Here is an 18,367-nt window from a genome sequence, read left to right on the forward strand (position 1 = left end):
TACTGCAGTACAGATCGGGCCGGCCGGCCGGGGCGTCGACGTTTTGTGCTCGATACATCGATACGACCGCTTGCGCGATGGGCGCAGTCTGCGCTAGCGCGAGAACTACGGCGCGGCGGAGCACTAGCAGAAAACTACTTTTTTTGTAGAAAACCTTCAAATGTTCGCAGATATGTATGCAAAACAATTACCATGATTTAGTACCGTATCGTGTACTGAGTACACGTGTACGTATGCAATGAGAAGTGAAATACAATTATTTCCCAGCACTCTCGGAACAAGAAGTGCTCGCACAAAACAATTTTTGTTGTCTGCTTCACTTGGTCTGATCCGGCGAGTATGGGGATGCCGGTGTCGGCAGCATGTGTGCTGCTTCTTTTAGCAAGCCCGTGTTTAGTGTGGGGCCAGCCTCAAGGCCAGCCACAGGGTATGCCACGTGGCGGTGTTCTTCAACTAACTGAAAAGAATTTCGTGAAGACCGTTCAATCAACCCCCGTCACACTCGTCTGTTTTCTCTCTGGAGGCCAAGCTGATGCCAGTTACGAGGGTTACCTCGTACAGCAACTGGAGGTAATTGGTAACTAACATAATTATAACAGTCCTGTTCAAAGCCCTTGACTTAAATTTTTACAATTACAACAGCTCCCTCGTTGTATGGAATCCGGAAAACTGGATTTCGGATTTTTTTTAAGGAAAGAAATATAAGGGCCTTGGAATCATGGTGCACCGGTGTCATCCTTATCGTTCTCTTTTATGACCACCCATCAAATCTAAAACTCATTTTGATAAGGAGAAAAGTACCTATAAGTTACTACATAGTTTTGACGGACAGTCCACCAAGGTAACGAGATAATAATACAGTCAGATAGTGCGACAACAAGGCTCAAAACTGACAAGGATATTGAGGCATTCGATGACCTGACACCTCATTGGAACTTTCCGCACCTGAGCCTTCAAAGTTGGAAGGTTGTTGGTTTGCGCTTCGTAGATGTGTTGGAGCTACAATGTAGGTGTCAGGTCGTCGCATGTCTCAATATCCGCGTCAGTCGGTTTTGTGCCTTAGAGGTGTGCACTGCACAACCATTTATGAATGTGAGACCGTCCGTGCCTGACGAAGTGGTCTGTAGTACCATGTACCATGTATACGCCCGTCGCAAGAGAAGCACGCAAATCTGCAAATGCACTGGATGTGCACCCACAGATTTTCTCTTATAGCAATGATAGCGAACAAGATCTGAATGAGACAGATCAAGACTTGCGCCAGATAACTGTCTAATCCACACAACTGGCGAAGCCATGTGATTCGACCACCAATGCACACCTGGTCTACACCACACGAAGTACATAGGCATAAAATGGCCAAGACAGTTACCTATGCACACCAGGGTTCTAGCCAAAGGGGGGTAGGGGGGCGTAGCGCCCCCCTACTCCGTTTGCGCCCCCCCCCCCCCCCTGTGAAAAAGTGCCGCCCCCCCCCCCCTACTCATTTTCCGATTTTTGTGTTTTTTCACGCCATTCAACGAAAATACAGTCGATAGTCACTACTAGAGGGTTCATAAAGGCACATTTGTGAGGGGTGAAGTCGGGGTTCACCCTGTATGTTGCATTTTCCATGGCAAGACAATTTTGGACAATGGAAAAAATGGGTCATGGGGTAACTTTTTCCCATGCCCGTCCCCCTACTATATTTGACCTGGCTAGAACCCTGCACACCCTACGCTTGCTGGGGTAACCAGTATAGACAGCACGCTGCTCTGATAGAAGCAGACACTAGATGCACTGGTACCTTGAAGTGAAATTGGAGTTACTTTACCAACCAGCCTCGGCTACTGAGTACTGGGAACCCAGAGCCAACAGACATACCAACAACCTCAGCCATGAAAGCTATAATTATTATAGTAACGACACACTGGATTGTGGAGCCGAAACTAGTCCAACTTCCAAATGCTTTGGCAAGAAGGTAGCCTTCCGACAGGTTGGAGGCTGGTCGCTAGTCACAGTGGTCTTTAGTTACATGTTTTACTGTACGTGTGTGTACGTGTGTGTACGTGTGTGTACGTGTGTGTACGTGTGTGTACGTGTGTGTGCTCGGCTTGTTTGATGACAGTACGTGGCCGCACTTATGCGCGAGAAGGGTCCTAATGGCGTGAAGATTGCATCCGTGGACGCAGCCACCAACCCCGGCCTTCTTCAACAGCTTGGTACGTGATCACACACACACACATCCCTTGTCGACTAAACATAGTGTATGCTGCAAGCACTGTGATGTGTGCCTAGTGATAGCACTGTAAAACCTGTCCTGGAAGACCACTGAAACCAGGACCCAGGGATGCTATTTCCAGTCAAATGACCCTGGATATGGAGACCACCTGGTAACAGAGACCACGTTTTGAAGGTACCTTGACTTGAGCGGTCGTCTTAGACAGGTCTTACTGTGGTGTGCTGCATGCACTAAGTATTCGACTGTGCACCACTGCACCCTACTGGCGAGAGTGTTGTCGAGCATTTCGAAACATGCACGTAGACATGTGACCCCGCACGCAAGTTCCGCACTGACTTCTTCTAAGTGCACTGGCGAAACTTTGCCAAACTCTCTAATTTCAGAAATTTCAGGTGCTCAAAATTTTAGGTATGAGGGCAAAAGACCCAGGTTAGGTTGACAGAATATAACGTACAGAACAGCAGCCCCCCCCGCTACAGGATGATGTGTGTTAGTGTTTGTGCGTCCATTGAAATTTAGGTGTTGAAAGAGATGCAACGAAAGTACCGAAATAAAAAAGGTACACCGAAAATTCGTGAAATCCCAGTTGTACATGTATACAGTAGGTGGTGGTTCCATCACAGCTCGAGACAGGAGGTGGTGGTTCCATCACAGCTCGAGACAGGAGGTGCACAGTCTTTGTGATGCCCTCTTGCTGATATGCGTGATGTCTGATTGTTACTGCGGCAACTGTAGGAGTCCAGCCCGAAGCTCGTCCAGTAATGCTTTTCCGTGCCAAGGCGTCACCACAGGAGTACTTTGGACAACGGTAAGCGTGGTGGGAGTACATACCTTGATGTGTGCGCACTCGTGTGTCTGTGTTTGTGTGGATGGGGGGGGGGGGGGGGGGTGTCAATGACACTTCTAAATCAGTGTCTCTCCTCCAGTCGAATGGATACAGACATGTTTGCCTAGTGCAAAATTGAAGTGTATGAGCAGGCTATTAGGCCCAAACAAATAATGACCTTGTTTCCGGTCGGCCAACCGGCCACTTTTTCCCAAATTCTGAAACTTTTTTTGGTCCCAAATGTGTACAAACGGTGGCAATGCCATGTGTGCAAGTGCACTCAACGAGTCATAACTCAGTCAAATCTCAACCGAATTCCACAATCAAAACACCTACAAGGTAGCAGAGATTCTCAGCTGTCGGCTCGAAAACCTCCGGGGTCAATACGAGCTAGAATAACGGAGCTGGAAGGACTCGAACTGTTTGCTTGATTTCTCAGGATACACGAAAACAGGAATACACCACATGCTGTACAAGAACAGTGAGTCAGTCAACTCTGACATTGATCCTTGCCATGATATATGTACAATGTACATGTGTAGGTGCTCTTGTCCATCAATACCACAACGATTGAGGAACCAAAAAAAGTATCCAAAAAAAGTTTCATTCCGGCCGACCGAGTCTCCTTTTTGAGGGGTTGCCGACCGGAAACAAGCCTATTTTTTGTTTTGGCCTTACTGGTGTTCAGGAGAAGTGTCACTTGTAGATCATATCTACAACTAACTTACTTTTTTCGATTTTGACAGCATGTTACGCAAGCAAGGCTTCTGTGTATAAACTAACTTACTTGTACGTGCATTTCATGCACTTCAGTAAGTTGTAAAGCATGCTGACAGTGTGTCTGTCCTTACTTTGTGTTGTGTGCTGGGTGGTGTGTGTGGTGTGTGTTACAGGACTGCGGAGGGTATTGCCCAGTTCCTAACTGAGGTATGTATTAACACGAGTCCATAGCTCCCTAGAGCCCTTGAAGTGAAATTGGAGTTACTTTCCCAACCGGCTTCGGCAATTGAGTACTAGGAACCCAGAGACAATAGACATACCACTAACCTCAGCCATGAGAGCTATAACTATAGTAATGACACACTGGACTGTGATATATCAATGTAGTTGGTTTTAAAAATATGTTTTTCTTGTATTATCTCGCTGTTTATGACAGGTGATAACCAACAAGCCTGTGCGAATGGTCTCAACCAAAGCCGAGAAAAAGAGATATGAGGAGTTTGAATTTGCCAAGGTCGTGGCGTACGTCGAACCAGGCAGCAAAAGTAAGTGGTCGTCCGTCCCTATCATTGTGCTGCACAGTGCGTTGCCTGCAGTGCAGTGTGCTGGTATGGGATTGAGCTGAGGACTTTGATGGCTACCATACTCGCTCGATTAGAAGCCCCTGCCCGTTGAGACCGTTCAAAATGGCCCCGCTCATAAAACCAGCCCATGTCACCTAGTGCAACGCTAGCAGTCCGTGTGAGATAGTGTTTGTAATATGGGTATGAAGGATCTGAACCACCAGCCATGGTGACAAGAGTCACAGACGCTAAGACAGCTAAACGTACTACTAGCGTATGTATATGGGCGTGTGTGTGTGTGTGTGTGTGTGTGTGTGTGTGTGTGTGTGTGTGTGTGTGTGTGTGTGTGTCCTCATGCTTGTGTCTTCTTTTCCAGTGGAGAAGTGGTTCACAGCAGCTGGTGAGCACTTTGTACCTTCCATTCCTTTCTACCAGGTCACTGACAAGAAGGTGAGTTGAGTTCTGCAATGCACAGCACAGCACATGACATTTATTGACAGTATGCTGAGACTTGGACAGCCTGATAGTGAGCAAGCGGGCCTGCTGGAGCCATTTGGGATGTGCTGCTGCTGGTGCTGCTGCTACTGCAGTTGCTGCTGCTAATGCTATTGCTAATGCTGATGCTGCTGCTACTGCAGTTTCTGCTGTTGCTGCTACTGCAGCTGCTGTTGCATGTGTTCTAATTGTAGGAATAAGGTGGAACAAGGCTTTATTGTGACTCAAGTTTTACACTTGCGTGATCATCAGGCAAAAGATTATTCTATCTAACATCAGAGCAGAGGACTAACCCACCTGTGTGTTCTGATACAGTATTGTACAATGTATGCATGCTGCACATGTACAGTGCATGTCTTGATGTATCCGCTTGCCAACTGCGCTTTCTCTTCAAGCAAAGTGTGACAGTACTGTCGGTCGCCTTAGAACTGGAGGTCAGCCTCCTAGCCTAGTCCGTTCTTATTGTCATGTATTGCCGTCTGTGCACAGTTGAGTCACCGTGTATACATTGGTATGCTGTGCTTGGTAAAAATTCTAGCCTGTTCGTTCTTCGGTGCTCCGTTCTTCGGCGCCCGACAGCACTGTACACCAGTTTAGCTGGCACGCGGTCTGCTATGTCCACTAGTCGCTGGCATGCTGTCATTCTGCTTTCTCTTCCCCGTGTACTGTTGTGTTGCTTGCCGCTAGATTGCCAAGAGTCTGCGTCTGAAGAAGTCCGGTGCTGGCCTGTTTGTCAAGCCCAACGAGAAACCCATCTCATTCCCGTCCAATGTTAGTAGCCCAATGTTAGGACAGAAATCCCGTACGGGCCGTAGGCACACAGGAAACATTGACCATACACACAACACACCATACTAGTACTACATGCTGATCTCTGAAATCTAGCCTCTGACTAGAGAACTGCTTTTGGTTACTCCATTCAATGCCTGCCCTGGCGGTCGGGAGTCGAGCTCCGTTGCTCAGGGAGTCGGGAGCTGCTGGACTCAAGCAACGGTTGACTGCAGCAGGGGTAGGGTTTCACTGGCCAGTGCTATAGTATGGTGTGTGTTGTGTGCCGTGCGAATGCTCCGTGTCTCTTGTGTGGTGTGCTGTGCGGGCAATTGATGATGATTATGAAATGTGATTCCTGTTTACGTGCATGCCCGCGCGTGTGTGTGTGTGTGTGCGCGCGCATGCACGTGCTTTTCTGACTTTGACAGGTCACTGAGGACAGGAGCTTGATTCGTTTTGTGTACGCTAATCGCAAGTGAGTTCATCATGCCGTGAAGCAGTTCGAACGTTTAATACATCCATCAGCATGATGCTCTTCTTCATACTGAGTGTGTGTTGGACGCCGTAGGCAGTCGGAAGTCCAGTAAGGAGTCGAACTCATGATCTACTAACGTTAGTAGTCATATTTTTTATGATTCTGTCGAACTCGCGCGACTTTCCCTGTAGAAAGTTAAAGCATCCAATATGCAGTCTGAGTTTTTATCAGTTGGGATCACACGCCCGCTTCACCGAGTAAGGAGAGTCATTTGTCAACCACTTGTCTATAGTGGCACACTAATGCAATCGAGCACCAGTAGGGAAAGGCTTCCCCAATGTGATGTGTATATGTCATCTATGTAATGGTATGTGTGTTGTGTGTGTGTGTGTGTGTGTGTGTGTGTGTGTGTGTGTGTGTGTGTGTGTGTGTGTGTGTGTGTGTGTGTGTGTGTGTGTGTTTAGGCAGGCTCTGATGCAGGTGCGCATGATGGAGATGCACTTGACCTGGGTGAGTGACCAGACCTCTGCATGTGTTGGTGGGTGGATGTGTGGGTGGATGTATGTGTGGGTGGGTGAGGGTGTACTCACTACGTCTGCACCTGTGCTGTGGTGCTATAATGTTCTGGCTATGCACTGGTTATACCTGTATACTATAACAGGATTATAGTGTGTATGTGTGTATGTGTGTGTATGTGTGTGTATGTGTGTGTGGTGTGTGTGTGGTGTGTGTGTGTGTGTGTGTGTGTGTGTGTGTGTGTGTGTGGTGTGTGCACGCGTGTGTATGTGTGTGTGTGGTGTGTGCGGTGTGTGCGTGCGTGTGTGTGGTGTGTGTGTGTGTGTGTGTGCATCAATGACAGCACATTTGTAAGGGTGTGTACTGTATGCGTCATGACTTGACAGCCCCCATGTGTAACTTACACAACCACATAGTACCCTGCAGACTCTGTCTGGTCTATGGTATTGTTTCGCACAAACAAATCAAGCAGTGTCAAGCATGCTGGACAAAGCACTTCACAAGATGCCGGCAGGACCCACCACCAGACCGGTCACAACGCTCAGGTTTGTCGCTGGTCAACGAGTGACTAGCCTCCCCTAGTACAGTACCCGTTTTTCCTGTTTTGTTGCGTTTGCACCTTTTAAAATGGGACTCTGATTTTTGCTGGACCATTGTTCTGTTCTGTTCTGTTTGTGTGACATTGTTCTGTAGAGCGGTGTTCTGTCACCAAATCTCTTCTTCGCTGTTTTGAAGCCAAAGAGTGAATGTAAGTTGTAAACTTGTAATGACGACTTCTTGCTCGGAGAGTAGCCGTGACGCATGTCGTAGCCGTTCCCTTTCATGTTCAACCAACACCGTCTTCACTGTGCTGTTGATCATGATCAGTTGATCAGTTGATCAGAGTGAGGTGTGAAGAGAAGTGACAAATTGTAATTCCTGCAGACGGTGGGACATGTAGATCTACATGCTACGTATGCGTCAGTAATTTATACTTGTGCACGCTACTGGGGATGAATCACGCCATTCTGTTCACAGTCGCCTGAAGGTTGCATGGAACGCAGAGCTCCGGCAACTTGCTGTTGTTCTCTGCAACGTCTGTTACGCTGAGTGCTGTGTTCCAGCTCTGGCACTTACTTAGGTGCCGAGCACTCTGCTTGCACTCAGAGCTGACCCAGTGTCAGACTGCGTATTTGTCATCTTGATATTGAACAGTACACACGGTTGTGTGTGTACTTTGAAGTGTGCTGCATGCTGGGCTGGGCAACTCACCGCAAGGGCATTGGGTTTTTTGGACACAGTTCTCTCTCTCTCTCTCTATCTATCTCTCTCTCTCTCTCTATCTATCTATCTATCTATCTATCTTTATCTATCTTGCTCTATCTATCTCTCTTTATCTCTCTCTATCTCGCTCTCTCTCTCTCTCTCTCTCTCTCTCTCTCTCTCTCTCTCTCTCTCTCTCTCTCTCTCTCTCTCTCTTTATCTCGCTCTCTCTTTATCTCTCTCTCTCTTTCTCTATCTTTATCTCTCTCTCTCTCTATCTCTCTCTCTCTCTTTCTCTCTCTCTCTCTCTCTATCTATCTATCTATCTATCTCTCTATCTCTCTCTTTCTCTTTCTATCTCCGTTGTACATTCATTATACAGCTGGTGCTCGTTTCTTCGGCTCATTGAAGACCGTGGCAAAGCACTTTGCTGGCGACAAGTCGTTGAACTTGGCCTGGATTGACACAGCGTCGGACATGCAACAGGTACTCCTCCCTCCCCCCCCCCCCCTCATTATATTTTCTTGTCTTCTCCGTCCTGTTGCTCAATTTAAACAGGCAATTGTACATGTCTTCTTCTTCATCCTGTTGTTCCTGTGCACCATATTTGTGCATTTGTATGTAAGCCGCCCAGCCCTGCTCAATGAGCACAGTGTTACTAAGACTGGGAAGAAGAGACTTGGGAGTTACTCTTTTGAGTTGTAGTGAGCTGAGATGGAGCTACTCTTTTACAATTATTACATCCCTTGGGGGGGGGGAGGGGCAGGCGGCGAAGGTGGGGGGGGGGAGGGGGGGGGGGGCAGACAAATGACTCCTGGTTTATGTTTGCAGCTTCTGTGACCGGCTGGTATGGTTTGTTATCTGTCCTTGTTCAGATGCTCCCACAGTGGGCCAAGACATTTGACCGAGAGGACTTGGCCACCACATCAGCCTCATTCGGTTTCATTGACCTTGCCAAGGTCTGTTGTGGGTGTGTGGGTGTGCGTGCGTGCGTGTGTTTGCCCTCATTACTCAGACTACTTTCATCCATTGTACATGTACCACCGATTGATGTCTGAGACACTGCACATTGTCATTGTATGTGTGATGGGTTACTCCTCAGAGGCTCCTGAGTTTTGACATTAAGGCTTCATCAGGGAGTTTTTATGTTTGCCACTGATAGGAAAAGCCTTCTCTTTACTTGATAGTATATATGGTGGTATACATGATGGTATACATGGTCGTATACTTGATAGTGCAGTGCAGGTTTGTGAAGGGGATGCTGCTCAACTAATTTTTTATTTGTAAATGCAACACCTGAAACCTGTCAGGTACCTCACAACGAGATTTTAGTACACCGAAATAATTTACATGTTCTACAGTAACCTTGACTGTATAGCTATCAATGATTGATGTGCTCTTGTGTGTGCTGCTGTCCTTCTTGCATGCGCCTGACACACACAGAACAAGCATGCTTGGTTGGACCTGACCGAGAAGGACACCATCTCCAAGCCGAAGCGGGTCATCGACTGGATCACCTCGGCTCTGGCTGGGGAGGTGGAACTCAAGGAGACTGTCCGCCCTGAGGCTGCACAGCCTAAGCCCGACGCTGAAGAGGACTTTGATATTCCCGAGGACGGCGCAGAGTCTAGCGAACGAACCGAGCTCTAAGCCACCTGGCCATGGTTAGGTGGTTGGTTGCTACCGGTGATGCAGTGCGCGCTTCCGTCGGGCTGTGTGTGCGGGTGTGCGGCAACTGTGCGTATGGACGTGCCACCTTGCCAAGTCACCATCGTCGGGTGTTCTTATCTATTCTAGTCATCTACATGTACACCAAGCTGCTCCACGCCCGCTTCTTGGCACAAGTGTGACCTTTGATCTATGCGTGAGCGTCCAAGCACGCCTCTAATCTGGATGTGCGGGGCCTTGTGGCCGTGTGTGTGTGTTGTGTGTGGGTGTGTTTGTTTGTGCGCGTCTTTTGTGTGCGTGTGTGTACCATGGGTGTGTGGGCGCATTCTGGTCAAAAATTGTTGAAATTTCCAATGAGCCTTATCCGCCAATGACGGCTGCTCTGTATCTTCCAATTTCTTTATTATTGTTTTGGACCCGACGTACCGACTATTATTAACTCGATTGCTCGTCCACGACTCACTGTCACTGACCACGCTCATTTAGATCTTGACTGCTTTACGCTCAATTTCTTTTCGGTACTGGGTTGCCCATGTCAACGGAATTGTCTCTAGCGTCATTCTGAACCCAGATTCTGTGTGCAAAGTGCAGTTTGGTTCATATCCGCTATGGCCACAGCCGTGCTCAACTGAATGGGTTTTTTTTTCATGAAGAGCTCGGGCAAGTGGCGTGGTCACAGATTGTCATCACTTGCCACCAAGCAAGCAAGACACCCAGCTCTTGTGTAGTCATCAAACTTTAAAACTGCTAGTCACAGACAGAAGTACTTGTACTTGCTCATTGCTAGTACCTGGTCACATGGGTCCCCCCTCCCGGCTCCCGGGCCGGCCCCGGGAGAGGGAAGAGAGATCTTGGAAAGATGCTGCTGAAACGCCGTACGGCTGACACCCCCTGAAATCTTAGACTCTGGGTGGACTTGGAATTAAGTGATCCACTTATGAAGTTATGAGCTAGCTGCTCATCATGCCACAGCTTATTATAGTGGGCGAGGACAAGATGCAGAAAATGATTGCAGCATCTATTCATCCAGGGACCAAACTGCATTTGCCCCTATTATAATGTAGCTGCCCCCCTCCAGTAACGGTTATACTTGATTGCAAGTGTACATGCTGACATTGCTGTACATTTATGTACTGTTGCATGTTGAAGTAGCCCATGGGTACAGGTCAACAGGTGTTAGATTGACAGCATGAAACAAGGTGGAGGACACTGTGTTCGGAAACAGTGACCTTTCTACAATCTTCCGCGGCTGGCAACTATAACAAGGTTTATCTAATACCGGTACTAGTTCTGAACTAGTACCGGTATTAGATAAACCTGGTCAACAGGTGTGTCCGTACCAACCAGGGAATAGTAAAACTAAAATACCATGCTTGCTACTCGCTGGTACAAACACTGGAGAAGCATACAGACACACATACGGGTACACAGACATCAAATTTTCATCAGTTTGACGGAAAGATGCAAACAAGATTTGAAACCACAATGTACATGAAAGTCTCTCTCTCCGTTACGGGCGTATACCGTAGACAAGCTACAAGTGTATCAGAATCACCTCAACTAGCGCAACAGTGCATGAGAACAATTCATCACAGCCCTGAGTTTCGGGCACTTGACAATATTCTGGTGACTGAGTGCCCCCCCCCCCCCCACACACACACCCACACGTACACAATACAAACACCGGCACACATCAGCAGTACTACTTGCACAGAAGCCAGGATATTGCCAGCGGTACGTACTCATCACGTGACCGAAAACTGCACACACTCCAAAGAACTAGACTAACATAAATAGATGGGGAGGATCTACGTGGTAATAGCGCCCGCACTGTACAAGACCACATCGGAAAAAAGCACATAGGATAAACACATGCGGTGCATTAAGACATAGGGATAAGACACAGGGTGGCTGTGATGATCAAGATCATGATAGTACACTTAGGAGAAGACCAGCCACGCCATAGAGCTTGCCACAGCCTCAACCAAACACGTAGCGATGATAAGTAAACAAACGGTAGGGCTTTGTAACGAATATTATAACAACTGTACTTCTCAGTTCTGACGGTAGGCACTTGCCGATTAATACTGTATGTGGCCTGCATATCTGCTCAACACTGAAAACACCTCAACTTGATGGATAAAGTAAAAATTTGATCACCAACAAGATGAAAGCTAAACTTATCATGAGCACCATCATCATAACAGCTGTGATTGCCGGTGTAGCTTAGTGTACAGTATAGGGGAAATGATGATACATGTACGCAATGAAGTCTGCCTGCCGCTACTTGAACAAGTATGTAACGAGAGAGAGAGAGGGAGAGAGAGAGAGAGGGAGAGAGAGAGAGAGAGAGAGAGAGAGAGAGATAGATAGATAGAGAGAGATAGATAGAGAGAGAGAGAGAGAGAAAGACAGTACAGCTAGCGTGCCAGAACAAGATGGGCATCGCAAAGACGCAAGTACACATGAACAGGAGAGAACTGGCACACATGCTGTGCACAGTCAACCACCGGACCTGGCTGGTGTACCATGTTGAAAACTCACGGCCATGTCCCGGTACGTCATGTATCGCTAGATGGCCGGGCATGCGCCTGCATCTAGAAAGTTTAAGCAGGGAACTCCGGGTGCCTGGCCAAACTGCGAGTAATCTTGACCGAAGAAGGCTGTCGGTGGAATCGGACGAATTGGTTTCAGGTTATGTTCCTTGAGGTGAGTGGCAGTGTCTACATTACAGCGATCCACGCAGTCATTGCAGAAGTCTAGTGAGTTCTCCTCCGGGCAGTCTTCACAGTGCCAGCGAATACCAGAGAGAGGTGCCTGGCCACAGCCGTCGCACTGATAGCCTGCATGCTGCATGTCAAGATCAAGATCACAGTTAAACTCTTCCTCCTTGACAACTGTGGTCGCCGCCACCGACACCGTAGCCGTTGCCATGTACTTGGATTTACCCGTTTTGCCACCAGTAGAGCTGGCATAACCGCTCGTCCGCTCCATATCCATTTCTTCAGCGGAAAAGTCGGAATCGAGAGCGCTGCTGCGACCACCGTCAGCACCGTTCATGAACTGGTGATCACTGTGTGAGAGCAACGATGACGTAGAGTCCAGAACAGCCATGCCGTTCTCAATGTTCCCACCGTCATCCAGGAACACAGCAGAGGAGTCGATAGTGCTCATTGAAGCCGTTGACTTGTCAGCGTACATGCGCTGTTGTCGCCTACCTTCAGACGATGAAGACACCGAGGTTTTCCGACTGCTAGTGCCTTTTCGCAGCGGTACGCTTGGCGCTTTGCCAGGGACGGGTAATGACGCTTTCTTCAGCTTCAAGAAGTACTTTTGCACCCTGCTGGCAACCTGGCGCGGTGTGCGGTTACCCAGGGCGGCAGCTATCTTCTTCCAGCGGCGTGCCTCGATGGGCTCTGTCGGGTAGGTCTCAAGCAGACCTTCGAGTCGCGCCTGCTCCTCTGCCGTCCAGGGCTGGTTGAACGTCTTCGACTTGCTATCGGTGGAGCTGCTGCTGCGATTGCTGCGATGAGCCGCTGCCGCACGCTGTCCGCTCTGTGCATCCTCCAGGGCGTCCAGGAGGGTCGGCCTGGTGGCAGAATAACCGGCAACCGCCTGTGGACCGTGCAGCACGTTGGTGAACGTTTGCATGCTGGCTCCGCCGCTCGATTGCACCGCTGTGCATGCAGCGGCCGACTCTGCCGATGCGCTGGCGGATGACGCTAGATGATGGCCTAGACTGCTGGCGTGATGGCCGTGCGAAGATTTCTTATTATGTCGCGCTTTCGTGCCCTTCCCAGTCGCAATCACTGAATCATAATGAGTCCAATCAATCTGTGGCAGTTCTAAAACAGGTTGAGCCGTCGGGATCTCAAGCTGCGTAGGGTCGTTGCGTAGCTCCTCGACAAAAGCAGCTGGGTCAGCGAGCGCCAGGGCCCTGGTTTGGTGCAGCACGTCTAGATCTTTAACTGCCTGACAGCGCTGTGCCTTCAGGGTGACTAGAGTACGCAGTAGCACATCATGGTCTGGATTGCCCTTCAGGGCAAGCTGGTCCGATTCAAAGTAGAACCTCTGGCAATCTAGAGAAGCCAGAGTCTCTTCATCAGCTTTCCGACGACAATGCAGCAAATTCGACTGCGGCACCCAGGACGACGCAGACCTTACGTGTATCGGGTCACTGCTGTCATCTGCTTTCACCTTCAACAATGGGAGAGGTGCCAACTCTGGGGCCTGGCTGGCGGACTCGAGTGATTCCGATAGGCACATGCTAAGCACATCCGGAGAACATGCTCTGCTGCCTGCATTGGTCTGACTGCAAGACGTATCGGCAACAGCAGTGGCTGCAGCAACACTAGACACACTGTCACTAGTACTAGTGGAGGCCGTACTGGCACTGGATACTGTACACGCTGCTGCCGATGAACTGCTCAGGCGAGTTGACGATGACCGGTTCTTACGCTTTTTCGTTGCCTGCGTGACTCTGCAGGATGGACACAGTACAGTTGATGATGTACGGCGTGCCGCTTCACGCTGCCAGATACCCTCTCCACAGCTTGTACACTTCTGCATGTGACGGCCAGCAACCGACTCGGTGCTGGCATCGGGATAAACATCGCGGGACCGTGATCTCAGACCAGTTTTGCTTGGTGTACTCTTTCCAGCCACAGGCAAGGGTTTGCTGTCAGATAAATTTAGCAGTGGCTCTGATTTGTCATCCACCTCAATGCGTGGTAATTGCTGTGTCATATAATCGCTCAGGTACCCACCAGAATGGTCAAATTCAGGCATGCTGAGCATCATGGGTTCATCAGGATCCGACAACAGGCCACCACTGCGTGTATCCGTCAAGCCCTCCATATTCATGTCCGGATGGAACACCTGCGGAAAGCCATCCGCAATGGGAGCCTGCACTGACATTGGACCCCACTCCTGCTGTCCGTAATACTAACAGTTACATATGTCACTGAATCAATCAATCCCTCACGAAGCCTTCACACCTAAATAATTCTACAACAAAATATAAGGCGTTTCAGCAGTGACAATTTTATTCATTCCGATCTCAGCTTTGTTCTTTTGGGTTTATGAAGCAACAAAGGCCCAGACACTGCATGAAATGAAAAAGTAACTTTGCAATTATTGTCGTGTTGAAGCCAATTATTATTTTCAAGACGACTCCGCCGCGACTGCATGTGATGGAAAGCTAGATAGCCCTGACAAGTGACCTTGGTGACAAGCTGAGCTCAGATCATGAGGTCGAGTGCTACTTGAAGTGGTCCATCTGTATCTCTGCACTTGCTGTAGCCGTACTCGTACACAGACAGAGCTAGAGTGACACTACATGTATGCAGGCAGCGAGTTGTAAAAATACCTTTGCGACTCCCTCTTTGAGTTTGACTTTGAGTTTGAGGCTATCGCGCATTATTTGCATGCAGCACGACAAATGCGAGGGCGGATCATAGCGCTGTATCACGCGAGCTAGCGCGGGTGCACCGGTCACCTGGTCACTTACAACAGTTCTTTCTTTCTGGACATTTTTTTAGTTTTGCCAGAGCGCGAGTACGAATACGAGCACAGAGCAGACGACCGCGCACGTACCATGTAGATCTACCACTACCATGACTACACTGGCGTGTACGAGTACGAGGGGGTGTTGATTCGTTGGTTGTTTTTTTTCAAAGCGGACTAGACCATAGACTGTACAGATCAGGGAGTACGGAGTACTGACAGTAGTACCGGTAGTAGGTATTGTACTACTCCCTGGTAGATCTACCATGATCTATACTACAGACTACAGCGCAGTTACAAAACAGTAAAAACTTAAAAAAGGGCCTAGCCTAGCGCCTGGCCTGAAAATATCGTGAAAAATGTAAAAATGAAATACCAAGACTGGCAAGAGGTCTATAATAATTTGTAGTGGTGCTACAGTTTTGGTGCAGCCGGAATGATAATAAAGTACATCCGTCATCGTCATGTAGCTTTTGCTTGGCATAAAATCATGGGGGTGAGAGGGCCTAGGGGGGGGGGGGGGGGGTGCAACAGCAGGAATTGTAGTTGTGTACTTTTGCTACTGTTCACACAAGCGCAGTATACTGCTATACGCCATGCACTGGAATCTGGATGGGTACTAAAGAGAGATAGAGGCTTCAGGACAAGAAACCGCTACGAACAAAGACTATACATGAGTTGGAGACCGAAATCGCTAGGAATCACATGCCAGACACACACCCTCATCCTGGTCCTTTATTGACATAGGAAGTGTCTCTCGCAGACACGATCACAAAACAAGCGAGTTTTAAAAGAGGCGCTGAAACACACACCATAAAAAAAGCTTAGAAAAGCGCAGAGTATACCTTGGCAAATGTGCAGCAGAAAGCGGGCGTGTAAAATAGTTCAAAAAAATATGTACGGCCAGCATGTGACAGGGAAACACGGCCACTGAGCTACATGTATGAAGTATAGCTTCCAGAGTTCATCAAACACATACATGTACATGTAATAACCTCCTGCTATTATGTATCCGTCTTGTGCCCATAAAAGGAGCTACAGGTCGTACAGCGGAGTGTGTTAAAAGCTAAAAAACGAAAAGAAGGAACGTATGACTGTGTTGTGCACAAGACAGTGTAGAGTACGTTATTGTACATGCTGGACATAAGTCAGAGTACCCCGGTTGCTTTTCATATACATGTAGTGGCTGGCCATCGCAGCCTTCCCCGGCATGCAAGGAGTGTGATTATTAGAAGGGATGTCAGCGCTACGCTATGCCGCACATTGTACATGTACATGACGATGCATTACTGATTCAGTTTCTAGGATGCAGTGTCAAGACCGCGAACAGCAACATCTATTCCTATACTATGACTAGCTATTGCCAGTATTGGTGATGATCCATACCATACTGTGGGCCTGTACACAACAAGACCTATTACAGACATAATGCATTATTGCTAGGAGAGTGCGACAGGCTAACGGTGGATCTATGCAGCAGAACTACTAGTACTACCTTTGAAGAGGAGTGCGTTGCTAAGGTAACTGCTGCATGCCCCTCTGCTGCTGTGTTGCTTTGTGCTGCTGCTGTTGCTGGTGCTATTACCGCTGCTGTTGCCGTCACGTTAGTTTCTTGTTTGATGTGTTGCTGCTAATTGCCAGCGCTGACAGCACTGCCAGTGTACATAATACATACCGATGCTGCTGCTGCTGGCATGCACTGCTTACGCTGCAATAAACCAAACAACTGCAGATACTGCCTAATGCTGTTTTTGTTGCTGCTGCTGTTGCTGTTGTTGCTGCTTTTTTTGTTGCTGTTGCTGCTGTGGTTGTTGTTGCTATTGCGACCATTGCCGGTACCAGCGCTGATGGAGATCGTGTTGGCCTGGTATCGAGTGAGGAGCGAGAGGACAGTGGTGATAAGGACGATAAGCCAGCGCACGCGGACACAGGTTAAGATGCGGAGCTAGACGGGATAATGGAGGTGACTGTGCTCACGAAGACATTCGCTGCTGATTAGGATTCTGCACGGGGAATTGAGGTGGTAGCTGATTCACTCTGGCTGCACTGGTGCATGTGCAGCGGCCAGTCCTTTGTTTGGCATTCCGTGCTGCAATAGTTAACGTTATTACAGCAGAAGAAGCTGGCCTCTTTGGGGCATGCATTGCACTGCAAGCCCAGAAAAACAAACACAGCGCATTCACATGTATCCAGGTTTGCACAACACATATGTGCACGCATACGCGCACAAGTACATGTTGGCACATACACATGTTTACACATTCACATGCACACATACGCACAAGAATCCATATGTCATGGATTTTTGTAGGAGGAAACTAACTAACACATGAAGCACAGATGCCACTGAAAATTTCCAAAGGGCCTTTCGTACCATCACTCTTCAAAGTCCTTACAATGGTGATATGAGCAGCAGCAGCAAACAAGTCCAAAGCTAGGTATAGGGACTTGTTGGGACATAGAAACTTCTACATTTGATGCAGGTTCAACTTGCAACACCGATTGAGTAACAGACACATCCTTACCACCTCTCTACCTTACTTTGTTCTGCGTCGATGCACGGCATGCATGTACGGCTTTCCAAATGAGTGTACACGCATTAGCTAAGACTTACCCAAATGCATTTCTTGGTCTCATGCACAGCTCGCTGGCGCTGCTGCTCGTACTGCAAGCGCAGTTTTTCCAACTCTGCTTTATGCGACTCGACGAGGTCGCGCTCACGCTACAGTAGCAACACCACACCATCACAACACCACAATCCCACAACTCGTCTTAGCTGGGTCAGGCTACAGGCCAACACCCTGGCCCTCGCTTAAAATAAGGCAGTTCGAATGAATCTCCGCTAACTTCAAACCGCCACACGACCAGGGGTTAATGAAGTCTGACCCGTGCCGAGTGGGCGGTAGTGCCCGCAGCTACACAGATACACTCCACAACACTACATGCACACACCAGTACCTTCTTAAAGGCTTCCTCCAGACCGGCACTGTTCACAGCTGCTGCTGTTGCTGCTGCTGACATTGTTGAACTTGTCATGGACGAGAGGAGACTGGGCAGATCAATGTCAACCTTCAGCTGGCGCGTTAGCTGGTCCACTAGTTGCCGAGTCATCTGCTGCATCATGTCCTGACAGGACTTCCGCACCACAGCTGTACTGTTCTCTACAAACTAGACAAAACACGTGAAAAGCAGCAGAGAATGCAAAGATCAGTATACACATACACAATGAGCACTGCTGCACAGGTCGGGCCCGCCGGAACTGGTCCGGTTGGTCAGGTTATCACCGGACCAAGTTTGTGGCCACCAAGTTCACCAACATAGTGTTTACCACTAAGGAAGGCATAATTTCCCTGCCATATCACAAA

General features: G+C 48.6%; 3 protein-coding genes across 5 annotated transcripts in view; 1 reads left to right on the forward strand and 2 right to left on the reverse strand.

Moving 5' to 3' along the window:
* The first annotated feature begins 251 nt into the window (after positions 1 to 251).
* On the forward strand, positions 252 to 10,069 carry LOC135816174 (calsequestrin-2-like). The gene is made up of 13 exons (XM_065329569.1): positions 252 to 570; positions 2,108 to 2,201; positions 2,957 to 3,029; positions 3,941 to 3,974; positions 4,204 to 4,312; positions 4,707 to 4,780; positions 5,513 to 5,596; positions 6,025 to 6,071; positions 6,536 to 6,581; positions 7,281 to 7,335; positions 8,212 to 8,315; positions 8,705 to 8,788; positions 9,273 to 10,069. The coding sequence occupies exons 1-13, from the start codon at positions 340 to 342 to the stop codon at positions 9,477 to 9,479; spliced, it is 1,242 nt and encodes a 413-aa protein (XP_065185641.1). The 5' UTR covers positions 252 to 339; the 3' UTR covers positions 9,480 to 10,069.
* Positions 10,070 to 11,197: 1,128 nt separating this feature from the next.
* LOC135816176 (ZZ-type zinc finger-containing protein 3-like) lies at positions 11,198 to 14,801 on the reverse strand. The gene has a single exon (XM_065329570.1). It carries the CDS (start codon positions 14,412 to 14,414, stop codon positions 12,069 to 12,071), a length of 2,346 nt encoding a protein of 781 aa, XP_065185642.1. The 5' UTR covers positions 14,415 to 14,801; the 3' UTR covers positions 11,198 to 12,068.
* An 896-nt stretch (positions 14,802 to 15,697) lies between these two features.
* The window catches only part of LOC135816177 (serine-rich adhesin for platelets-like), a 35,548-nt gene continuing 32,878 nt past the window's right edge, over positions 15,698 to 18,367 (reverse strand). For all 3 annotated transcript variants that reach the window (XM_065329572.1, XM_065329571.1, XM_065329573.1), the window contains 3 exons: positions 17,961 to 18,170; positions 17,617 to 17,724; positions 15,698 to 17,150 (listed from right to left, as the gene is read on the reverse strand). In XM_065329572.1, coding sequence (XP_065185644.1) covers positions 16,998 to 17,150; positions 17,617 to 17,724; positions 17,961 to 18,170 — 471 coding nt within the window. In that variant the 3' untranslated portion in view covers positions 15,698 to 16,997. The remainder of the gene's footprint in view (positions 17,151 to 17,616; positions 17,725 to 17,960; positions 18,171 to 18,367) is intronic.

This window comes from Sycon ciliatum, chromosome 4, assembly GCF_964019385.1.
Source record: "Sycon ciliatum chromosome 4, ocSycCili1.1, whole genome shotgun sequence".
Lineage (NCBI taxonomy): Eukaryota > Metazoa > Porifera > Calcarea > Leucosolenida > Sycettidae > Sycon > Sycon ciliatum.

Excerpts from the sequence above, each read along its gene's own strand:
- LOC135816174 (XM_065329569.1), top strand. The coding sequence starts at position 340 with ATGGGGATGCCGGTGTCGGCAGCATGTGTGCTGCTTCTTTTAGCAAGC. Across the intron at positions 3,975-4,203 it reads TTGCCCAGTTCCTAACTGAG|GTGATAACCAACAAGCCTGT; the intron begins GTATGTATTAAC and ends TGTTTATGACAG. Across the intron at positions 5,597-6,024 it reads CCATCTCATTCCCGTCCAAT|GTCACTGAGGACAGGAGCTT; the intron begins GTTAGTAGCCCA and ends TGACTTTGACAG.
- LOC135816176 (XM_065329570.1), bottom strand. The coding sequence starts at position 14,414 with ATGTCAGTGCAGGCTCCCATTGCGGATGGCTTTCCGCAGGTGTTCCAT.